General features: G+C 37.3%; 1 protein-coding gene across 3 annotated transcripts in view; it reads right to left on the bottom strand.

Annotated features, from left to right (window-relative positions):
* Nucleotides 1-12,420, bottom strand: part of AUH (AU RNA binding methylglutaconyl-CoA hydratase) — a 113,538-nt gene that overhangs the window by 92,556 nt on the left and 8,562 nt on the right. For all 3 annotated transcript variants that reach the window (XM_071581587.1, XM_071581586.1, XM_071581585.1), the window contains exons 2-3: nt 12,027-12,094; nt 11,842-11,929 (exon numbers count right to left, since the gene is read on the bottom strand). In XM_071581587.1, the coding sequence (XP_071437688.1) occupies nt 11,842-11,929; nt 12,027-12,094 (156 nt within the window). The remainder of the gene's footprint in view (nt 1-11,841; nt 11,930-12,026; nt 12,095-12,420) is intronic.

Genomic DNA, 12,420 nt, shown 5'->3' with positions numbered 1-12,420 from the left:
TACACCTGCAGGAATCAATATAGCCTATAGCTTGCCTAAAGAGGACAAATTATGCCATATTAAGGATTTTCCAGAACAGGAGAATCCCAATCATAACCAAGACAATTTTTGTTCACTTCAAGAAATAAAACTCTTCAGATACAGCATCCTACCCACTAGTCTACCCTACTGAATCAAAACGTTTAGGAGCACTGAAGCCCACAGTCCTCACACACTGATCCAGACACCAGGAGCAGTCTGGTGATGGTTATGCAAGTTTCCAGTTAAGTCTTTTTTTTATGACAGTCAAGTTCATCTACACATCTCTAACCCACAGGCTATAAGAGAAATTTCTTAGATGGTGTCATGTATGCCAATAGTCATCTAATTTCATGCTTCAGTGATACAGGATAAAAAAGGGGCAAGGGGGAGGTAGGGAAGTGTGATACATTTCATTGAGTAACTATACTTGAAATTTAGCACTACTCTTAAACAGTGCCACAAGGACTATATTCCAAAAGTCAAATCCAACTGTAACAAGAATATGAAACACAGGAATTCATCTACCCATGTAACCCAGAAAATGTGGGTTTGGATAAATGTGATAGAAATACTACAGAACAATTTTTTAAATTAAAATTAACTGCATTGTAGTTGCAGCACATACATAATATAGCCATTAAAGACATATTTCCAAGCAACAAAAGTGGCAATGAGCTAGTGACACCACTAAAGACATCTGTGGACCAAGCCCTCAAGAAGCATATTAAAAAAAGACGACAAAGAAATACAGAGCAGAACTATTTCTGGTTATTCTCTAAATATTGAAATAAAAATTTTTATATATTTTATATCCAGAAAGCAAAGTCATTTTATAAGAGCAACAGGGAAAACAAATTGTCCAACTACCTAAGGTCATCCACTGCTGAACAGTTTTCCCAGTGTAAATGTTCTGCATCCATCTGGTACCTGTTCCATTTTAATTTAGTCTATTCTGGAAAAATCCATTCCAAAAAAATTTCACTATTTGAAAATTTCTTGTAACACTCAGTAAGGTTTGTATGTGTGTTTCTCTGTTGTAGGTATTCAAGTGAGGTACCTTTCACTGCTTCATAATGATTTTGATAAAATGTCACTTTGATTAAATGCTGAAGGTCCTTCTCCACAGCTCCAGTCTGGGTCAAGTTTGCACACCAAGTCACTACAAATTTCTACTCAGAAAATTTATATATCATTTCTGTAACAATCCAAAAGCTCTTGAGTATTGTGTCAGTTTCACGCATCTCACAAAACTGCAGAGGCTCTCCCGCTGTTCGGGTTCCTCTCTGACTTGCTCATTTGTAAGCTAATATCTATTCTCATTAATTAAATGATTTTCAGTCATTTGCTATAAAAGTCATAGGTCTAAAGTTAGGCTCAAAACCTCTGCGCTGATTTAAAGGTAAACTGGCAGGAGAAATGAATCCAACACAAAAGAGACTATAAATCAGAGTCACAATTTATAAAAATATTACAATAAATACAATGATACAAAAAGAAATTTGTTTTAATGCACAAAACCCAGAAGTATAACCCAGCAGCCTGGGGCACAAACACAATGATATTCATTGGCCCCTGTGCTGAGCCCCATGTGGCTTCCCTGAGTCCAAAGTCAAAAGAAGGGAAAGAAAAACCCATTGGTGCAGATGACAGTCACAGTCTGGTTGAGAGTGGTGGTCGCAGTCCTGTAGAGGTTCTGGTCCTCCTCTGGATCCTGCAAGTGATATCAGAAGTCTCCAAACTCCAAGATTAAACACCCTCAGGTTCAGGTGGGAATGCCCAGTATGCACCCGAGGGCGGGGAGTTCCACAATGGGTGATCTGACTCTGTGAGTCATGGCATATTTTTGGAATCGCTGATGGCTCATTAGCAGACACGACCCCTCAGGCTGGGTGTGGAGGTGCTAACGACTTCTCAGAGGGAAGTTATCACAGCTCCTATCTCACAGGCTTATTTGACACCCAGCTTACATACTGAGTGGTCAGGTGTGCCCTGGGCAGCTGCTGCAAATGGTCCATTGTTAACAGTTCATGAGCAATTACACATAGGGTGTAGAACACACAGCTTTGGTCACACCCACACAGTGATAAACTGGTCCCAGCTTGATGAACTAGGACACTCTCTATTTTCCACTAAAAAACAAGCTGCACTTTCACAATTTTTGCACAACTTAGTATGAACTAGATGTAGGAAGGGAACTCAAAAACATCCAAGTGTTTCCCTCAGAAATTTGTCTCCCTAGGTTTTCTGTAAAGCTACTCAAAAGAGTGGATAAGGTGAGAACTACTCCAGCTGCCATACACAGAAACTAAACAAATTTTTCTTATCACCAGTATATTTATGCTTTGTGACTACTTCTCCAGAACATAAATTATTTAATACATAATATGTCAACACAACAATTACAGGCATTCAATTTGATCCATTTTTCCTATGCTTTTATATTTTTCAATGGCACTGGCAAAGTCGTTCTTTTTTCCTGTTACCATTCTCCAGACAAATTAAAGAATTAATCAAATGCCATCTCCTCAGAAATATCTCTTTTACCTACAACTTAATGTTTTCCATATTTTAGGTGGCTTTCAGGAATAAGTATTTCTAGAAAGTATTGCATTGTGTACATTTGTTGTAATGGACTAAAAGCGAAAGACAATTCGCTAAATTACTAAAACCGAGCAATTTTTTGAAAATTATATTATTTTAATGAGCAAGTAAAACCTACCACAACTTCACTATGTTCTGCAATATCCAAAGATACACTTCAATTCTGCTTTTATACTTCCCAGCCCACTTAAGCCAAGTATAGTGTAGCTCTCTGCTGCTGAGAATTAGTTCTAAATACAGATATCCATCACAGAAAATAACCCCTCATTTCAAGTAACTGAAGTAGATTCTGTAGTTCCATGTGACTGCATTACAGAGTCCAGACTTTGGTAAGTATTATACGAGTAAAGTACTATCTCAATCACTCCTATTAAGTCAGGGTCCACAAAAATGTTGATTCTATTTGTCAAGTCTCACCACATAAGTGCAGGGTCAACTCTGACAGATTTGGTCTTTTTAATAAATCTTAAGCAATAGCATGCATCTCAAGTTCAAGAAGATTTCAATTCTACTGAGGAAGGAGAAAAAAGAATGCTTAAATTATTGGAATAAATGAACCTTTACATTTCCTTTTTTTAATCAGATGTCACAAGCGACACAAAAGAAGGAATGGTCAGATGTTCTGTTTCATCAATCAAGGAAAAATACTGCTAAAAAGATGTCTCTTTAGCTGGATTTCATTATTTATTTTTCTTTAGTGGCTTGATCTTAAATTTGGTATTTATTTTGTGCTCAAAAATCACAGTTAGCTACAGTCTACAGCTCATTCAAGATAAAAAAAGGAAGAAAAATTGCACGGATATATCCACAACTAGCATCCCAGATGAATACATCCAATTACCAGAAACACTTTTGTTTAAGTTTTATGCAATCGCAATAAATATATGGCTATGAATAAAGTTGTCTCTACTTCCACTAGGTCCTAAGAAAAACTCTGACATGGGAGCAAAGTACAAGGCAGGTGAAAGCACTTTCAGCTGAAATTATTGTCATTCAGTGAAAGAATCAAGTCCCTCTGAGATAGAAATTTAATATTTTTATAAATTTCTCCTGGTACTAAAGGAGTAACTAAACTAAACTTGCCATTAGAGAACTTCAAAATTAGAGAATTATTCACAATATTTCATAGACAAGGCTTTAGAGTACACAATGCAGGAAAAGGGAGACATCTAAACAGATGGCATGCACAAGCATGATGAAGTATCCTACATCTCATCTACAGAACAGAAAAAAGGAACAAAACAGCTACAGATTTATTGTCTTCTGTTGAAATCATTCCACTTCAGCTTCTGTACAGTACTGGTCACTACTCAACTCATATGGAAAGCTTCCTGACTACTTTTACTTTAGCCCATTTTTATGCAAGTTTCTCTGAGACTGTATATAACCAGTCCACCCCCAATTTCATAGTTCCTCAAAAATAGAGGTCTTGCCTCAGTCTTATTTTAGAAAATCCGTAACAACAGTGTTAACTTATACTGTCTGCCAAGTGCCCACAAAGATGGTCTCTCAATTCCACTTCTCCGCAGGACAGGAGATAAAATACAATTAAAAGTTCATGCATCGAGATAAGGACAAGGAGATCACTCACTATGGGAGTGATTATGGGAGTACCATTATGGGAAAAACAGGTTGGACTTAGGAAAGGTAAATTTAATCTACTGCCAATAAGACTGTGATAGCGAGAAACAAATAACAAAACAAAACCATCTTCGCCCCACTCTTCCTTGTTTCCTGGCTTAACTTTACCAACTCCTCTACCTCTCCCCACTGCTGCGCAGCACAACAGGCATAGGGAATGGGGCTTGCAGTGAGACCATAAACACTTTGTGCCTGTCACTCCTTCCTCCTCACAATTTTCCCCTGCTTCAGTACAGGATCTCTTCGACATGATACAGTCCTTCACAAGCATGGGACACAGTTCAAGAGATGCTTCAGCAGACATCCTTTACATGGGGTACAGTCCTTTACAAACAGACTCCTCCAGCGCAGGTCTCCCATGGGCCACAGCTGTCAGAAAATCTGTATAGGCTGCTCTCCACAGGTCACAGCTCTTGCCAGGAAACTGCTCTTCACAGGGCTCTTATCTGCTCTAGTGTGGCCCATCATGAGCTCCAGGCTGACAAACTACTTTGCTACGGTCTTCTGTTTGGGCTGCAAGGGAATCCCTGCTTTGGCACTTGGAGCACATCCTCCCCTTTCTTCCTACTGATCTTGGTGTCTGCAGGCCTGTTACCCTCATATTTTTTCTCACTGCTCTCTCATGGCTGCTGCACATGACTCTCTACCCTTTCTAATATATGTTATCACAGAGTTGCCAACAGCACCACTTACAGATTCAGCTTTGGACAATCACGGATTTGTTTTGGAGTCAGCTGCAGCTCACTGGTGTCCAGTACCAGGACAGCTCCTGGTCTCTTCTCAGAAAGGTCCATGCAAACTCAATACACTAGTTTAAAAACTATTACCAACTACAGAATAACTTTCAGAAAGCCAAACAAATGAAAAAACAAAAATTCTATCATTTCTGTAAATTTCTCAAGTGAAATGACCAATGAGAAGGCAGACTAGTGATTGTTAGCCCAAAATCCACAGCTGATTAGATGCTGATTTAAGGACAGCACTGTTGAGAACAGTCCCAACCAACTTCCCATCCCATTATTTGTGCCTGCCTCTTCAACATGAACAGACCAGTCTTTTGGAGATTAAAAAAACTAACGTAGTTATATTCTCATATTCTTAGTGAAAGATTTCCTGAAAACCTCCCATTTTTACTTTTTCAGCAACTAAAAGGTGTATGCATATTTTTCTATTTTTGAAGCATAACTTAGCACACAGCTATTTACTGTACCACCATTTGCTGCATTAGCTAAAAGCGATTTTTATTTGCTAATCTTCCAATAGCTCATTCTACAAGGTAATCACAAGGTTAAAGTAAACTTAGGCAAAATAACATGCATGACATAACATGCTAAAGCGATATGAACCACATTCCAATATTAGAATCATGTAAGTGATCACCTACGTACATAGCAGCTCTGACACACAGAGGGCTGAGAGGAAACTTTTGTTTAACTTTTCTAGCTTGCAAAAATCCACTGTCATTCCAATTTCCTCTTAAATTCAGTATGTGTTGTCAGGGTAGAAGGTAGAAGAGTATTTAGAGTTAACTGAGGTACTTCCTAAAGAAAGATCTAAACCAGCTTTTCTTACTGGGATTTTTTTTTATAGACTTGGGGATCAAGCAACAATCCTAACTGCACTCTTTATTGGTTCAGTTGTTCAGCACGTGCTCTAGAAAATCATGGCAAGAATTAGCCCTTTAAGAAAAACAACAACAAAGTTAAGAAGTAGACTACATTATGTCAGACAAATGCAAGCTGTAGAATCCAAATTTAACAGATTACTATGCACACACTCACAAAACACAGCTGACACAAGGCCAACCAACTTGCCACATTTCATGTAACTGATGTTGCTCTAGGGGAAACACAACTGTCATTGAGCCCAGTAGTATACAAGCAGCTAGCAGCAGTTTGAATCTGAACATTGGTGAAAGCCTGGAAAGAAAAACAGAGGAAACAACCTAACTACAGCCTACATCAGAAGGCATTTATTTCAGGGAATGAAATGTATGTACAGCAATAAAAATATTCAGAAGACACTAAAATCTTTTCATGTGTGACCTGAATCCTCAAAAGGGACGAGTGAAGTAATACACACACTTTCTTATGTGTCTATCTAGGAGCTGGAATATGGAGGACAAAATATGCCCTGAGAAAATACCCACTCTCTCCTTGCTCACTTAACAGAGACTGCAGGCAAAAAGCAGACTACACCCACAGCAATACCTCCCTACTACTCCAGCTAGCTCTATGAAAATAGGAGTAGGTCAAGCATTTAAGAGCTATAATGGAACTCCTCTACTCCTTCACTTCAAAAGCTCATAAACAAAGAACTCTTCAAGGATCTGTCTTACCAGGCTTGTCTGCCTCACAAACTTCTGCCAGAAAAACGATACCAGCTAGAAGTGACAGCCGGGAACTAGACAGCATACAGCCAATTCAGCCCTGCTGGAAACAAAATTCTGATGCAGACAATTTGTGACAACAGAAAACGCATTTGAGTTGGCTGTACTCACACCACAGATTCAAATGATGAATTTTTGCTGGCAAAAAGATTACTTCTCCTTTTCCAAGAGAGGGCTTTATTGGCCAAACTGCAGTAACTTTTAGGTCAAAGTGGTTTAAAGAGCTGCAATACCCCAATCTTTCAAATTGTCTTGAAAAGCTTTTACAAAAACAACCAAAAAAATGTTAACTGCCTGTATTCTGATATGACTCAAAGATTCCTGAAGTAAGGTCTACAAAGAACATTTTTTGAAATACATCAAATAAACACGATCCCAAAGCTTGCTGTCTTTGTATGCACCCATATACAAAGCAGTTAGTCCAGTTCACTTTGAAAAAGCAACATGGAAGAGACAGTCCTTAACACTTTTACTCTAAACACAGTTACCACAAACATCTCAAGTTACAAGTTCTTGTCGCAGAAAGCTCTTCTAACTCTGCCATACAAAAAGAAATCCAGAAGTTGTGTGCTCCTCTGGAGAATCACAACAATTTATTCTTCTCCTGTATGAGATGACAAAATTTTTCTGTGTATCAATAGAGGGGGGATGGATGTAGAGAAATGGACAACTCACATGTGGACTACTAGGAAAGAAACAATCTCTGACAGGACTGGGACAGTAAGAGTTAAGCAACTGTTCTGGTTGGCCAGGCACCAGAGGATCTATTCTTCATGGTAAAACAGTAACCATGTATTTTATTTATCAGCAAGAGCTGTACATTGAACCAATGAATATGGGCCAATAAGTTACTGTCTGAGACAAACACATGAGGAATACCTTTTTTCAATACACATGCAACTGCCTTCTTGACAGGACATGAAAACAGGGCTGAAGGAACATGACAGTCCTAAGGGAAACAACAGCACAAGGAAGAACAGCGAGTGAAGGCTGAAGGAAAAGAATATAAAAGTAGTCTGTTCCTTTAATCACTGCAACCACCAACACATAATGCTGTTTAAAAAGAATGTTACCTGATCTCAAGTACCCATAACTTCCAGTTGCAAAATATAGCATAATCTGCATTTCACATCATCAAAAACCCTGACAAGAGTGGGAGAGAGAGAGAAGAGGAAAAAAAAAAAAAAAGGAAAGCAGCAGGCTTCAGCTTGCCAAAACATTTCCAAATGTAAATTTCTATAAAAATTAGAAGTTCTATTATTTTGCCTTTTATTCAAAACCTTGGGAAATCAGAAGTCTTAAGGTGCAATATTAGCTTGTTCAACTCTTCGGACCAAAGCCATTATCAATACTGGAAACCAAGAAAAGTAACTTTTGGGCAATGTATTTTATTTCTACCTTCTTTCAGACTTCATATTGTTAGAATCAGAAAAAGCTGTAAGATTGTCTCCAGAACAACCCTGACTGAGCAGGTAGGTTGGACCAGATGACTCCTCTGTAGTCCCTTTTAACGTGACCCATTCTGTGAACACACTTCTGCTCCAAAAGTACATTTTGCAACAACTTGTGAACACTCCCTCCTCCCTTCCTCTCAGTACTGTATCTCCCATTCGTATTGGGATGGCACACTTCCAGAATTTTTTTTGAAGGTGAAAAATCCTGAAAATCTGCTCAGAAAAAGTTCCTAAGCAATATTACTAATATATACATATATTAAAATTGCATTAATAATGAAAAATGAAGCTATTCAAACTGCCTATCTTAATGTAACTCAGCTCCCTGCATGAACACAGCACAACCCATGACTACTTGACCACTGACATTTTACCCACGGGATACCTGCCTTATTCCATGCACAAGCCTGTGCCTTCCTCAACAATGGAACACTGACAGGAAATAAAAAGACTCCTGCACAGACTCACCTGCTTTGGCTGCAGAACTGGACATGTACACAGACTCGACCTACATAGGTTAGGACTGGTCATAAATGTTCACTCCAGAAAGGCCAATACTTTTACTTGGTTTCAGAAAAGAGAAAAAAAGCAGCCAAGATGTGACTCAGTGCCAGAGCACTTCTAATGGAAGCAAAAGAAGCCTTCATAGATATAATTACTCATAGACAAGAGTTCCCTCACAGACAGACATCCTTAACCCTAGCCAAGCAATTCTTTGACTTCCAGGTGTGGTTTTTGATCAGCACTAGAGCACTAATGAGGAACTTTCTGCATCCATGGATGTATGGAATATAAAAAAGGAGACTCAGAGAAAACAGTAGTAAAAGACTCAAAGTGACTTTTTATGTAGAAATGACAGGATATGATTTCTGCCACATCTCTGTATTCTTCTATACAATTCCTTCTTTTTTTTCCCTCCCACTTCACCATGTGACAATTCTGTAATTTGGAATCATACCCAAATCCACATCAGGCATCAACCGAGTTTAAATCTATTAACCATCCACACTGTTATTTGATGAAAAACAGTTGAATGCCATTTTTATTGGACTAGGCCTTAGAAGGAAACAAGACACTTGGTCTGTGGTTTTCACAGATTTTTGTTGATAGCTGAGGAATAGCAAGATTTAATGATCTTGGACTTCATTTCACACATGAAAGGGAATTACATTCTAGGACAAAGTTTCTCAATATGCAGTCTGTAAAACATGAGATGGTGGTCCAAAAAATCATAAAAATGTATTTTTAAAAACATACATTCCCATACATGCAAGCAAAACATAATTGAGGAAACACAAAAAAATAAACATTCCAGAATTAGCCTAACTGAATAGCACTGTAATGCCTAAGAAAATGTGACTTTTTCCACAAGATGATCCTGGCATTTTTAAAGAAAATTAAGTGTTCATGAAACAACACATTCTCCTTTAAGATTGAAAACACTTTCTTCTGTTCCAATGAATTTCCTGAACAAGTCCCCTCCAGAAAATGTCTTCTTACATCCAGCATGTTTCTCCCTTCATCCTACTTCCCTAAGCTGTTGCCCACTACACTTTCTGTAGTCATCTACTGAAGCAATCCATCCATCCACTGAGTTTTTCTGCCTGTTTTCACTGCCTGACTCAAATATTCTGGTTCACACTGAATTTCAGTTACCACTATTGGAACATTCTTTATTTCAGTGGTTCAGCTGCCAGAATCTCCTATCTTAGGACCCTCATTTTACCCATTACTTTTTAAAAATTATAGACACCTAGTCCACACCCCATCTCTACTCCTCGGATTAAGGTTCACATACAGCTATCCAGTCCTTGTCTTTCACAGTTTCCTTTTCAGGGCTAATTTTCCTTCCTAATGTCCAATAAAAACATCCTTGCATCTTGTCTAATGGGGGGAAAATAGGGAAAAATTTGAGGAATTATCAAGGGAAAAATGGGGGAAAATATTGGGGGGAAATGGGGGAAAAATGGGGGAAATGGGGGGGAAATAAAGGGGAAAAAATAGGGGAAAATTCAGGGAATTATCAGGGAAAAGATGGGGAAAATAATGGGGAAAAATGAGGGAAATGGGGGGAAATATTGGGGGAAATAATGGGGGAATATTGGGGGAAAAATGGGGAAAAAATTGGGAAAAATGGGGAAATAATGGGGGGAAATATTGGGGGAAATAATGGGGGAAATATTGGGGAAAAATAGGGAAAAAAAATCAGGGAAAAAAAAGGGAAAATATTGGGGGAAATGGGGGGAACATACTCTAGTTGCTTTTCTTTTTAAGCCAAACAAGGAAGCAATGACTATGTTAAAACTTAATACCAAATCAGCTCTGAATAGTCAGCCAACAAAGAATACCGGAAAAGTACTTGGAGCTCATAAATACAACATTAATAGCATACCTGAAATTCTCTCCCTCAAAATCATTATTCCTGCTCTCCTATTTCCTGTATAACACTATCAGAAAATTCAAGAATGTTCAATAAAAAAATAGTTAAAACAACACAACAGTTGATAATAAATGTCAATTAGCAGCCACCTTTTTATTTGAAGTACGTAACACCTAACTTGAAACCCCATTTGCATATGTTGCTCTGATGCTGCATTCTTCATCACTTTAAAAACTACAGTTTTAAAACCTTTTATCCTCAGATTATGAGTAAGTGATTTTTAAAGTTTTTTGGTTTGAAACAAAATACCATTTTTAAATTAAACATGCTGACTAATACGTACACATTTAACCTATTTATCTGTATTACTAAGTACAGAATTGATTACTCTGTTTTATCAAGATAATTCTTTTCACGAATCTTGTAAGTGACAAACTGTTTTCACATGAAAACAGACTTATTGAAAGCAACCAAAAATTTTAAATTCAACTTAAAGTGCTAAAGTATGTTACATATATAAAAAATTTGAGAACTATTATGTATTTAAAATTGAAATAATTATGTTTTGTGGTGCTATCTAGCATAATGATTAGATAAATGAAAAATTTCAGAACTGGTATCTTTTTTGACAGTTCACTTCTATTTTTACATTAGAAAGGACAAATCAACTTACTTCTGGTTTCAGTTTTAAATGGATTTAAATTAAATTAAATTAAGAACTGGTTGAAACATTTGAAAATAAGAAGACTATTCACTTGATATCCACGAAAAACACTGTTGCATGAACTGACCTTGATATACCAACAAATTGTTTCCCAGCCCCTGGTACTTGAGAGCTTTTGTTTTCCTGAGCACTTTGGCAAGATGCATGTACTACTGGATATGTGGTTTGGGGTGTGCGTTTTCCTGTTTGATTTGTTTTTAATTTGGGAAACATTCAGCCTGCAGTAATATGCATATTCATAATGAAATTTTAAGTTTACGTATGTTTCTTTAATTAACATCTCAATTTAACGTGTTTAAAATACAGCTTTCTACAAAGCCTCTGTATGGCGTGCAGTGTTATTCTCATGTACATGCAAGATTTTCAAGGAGTTCAATTAGATGATTTTTCACCACCATGAATAAACTATTATATATTTTGAAATACTTTATGACACAGAAAGAACAAAACCAATATTCGGATTTTGTCAACAACTGAGTAAAATCATACAAAAATGTTTTGCTTGCTACTGAGACTTGTATAAGAAAAAAAGACATGTTTCCTTGGAATCTGGGCCTTTTCTTTTTTTTTTTTTTTTTGTGCAATAAGAGATACAGACTTCCAGCTTCTCAGGAAAATTAAGTTTGCATACCAGCACAGAATATCCCTGGGACTTCACTCCGGAATATAACAGTTCGTACTTTCTTATCAGATTTCAAAGCATCCACAGCTTTTGACATCTATAGAGAAAAGGAGGAAGGGGAATAACCAAACACTTTTTAAAGTGCTTCATTCCAGTATTTCACCTTTATACTAAAAACTATTCTTTTCACTTACCATTTTTACAAGATTTTTGCTAAGTGCATTCTTGGCATGAGACCTGTTTAATCCAAGCACTACAATTCCTGGAGGGGAAGAAAAATTGCATTATTGTTACAATGTAGTAAAGTATGTTTCATCTATGTAAATTACTATTATTCTGAAATTACACAACAGGCATCAAGGACCACAAAGAAAAAATAAAACTAGTGTAAATCACTACTGACTCTTGGAAAGAAACTTTCCAGTGCTCAACAGATATTACACATTTTAAGAACAAAAATATGGCTGTAACATTTTCACATGGAAACCGTGCTTACAAAAGATGAATGTCGAATTACACAACTGCATGCACAAATTTCATGTTTGTGTGTGAAGTGGTGACATGTAACCAGGAAAGATGCTCAATTTT

This window comes from Pithys albifrons, chromosome Z (genome assembly GCF_047495875.1).
Source record: "Pithys albifrons albifrons isolate INPA30051 chromosome Z, PitAlb_v1, whole genome shotgun sequence".
Lineage (NCBI taxonomy): Eukaryota > Metazoa > Chordata > Aves > Passeriformes > Thamnophilidae > Pithys > Pithys albifrons.
The sequence above is the reverse complement of the archived record's forward strand: the minus strand, read 5'-3'. Positions and strand labels throughout refer to the sequence as shown.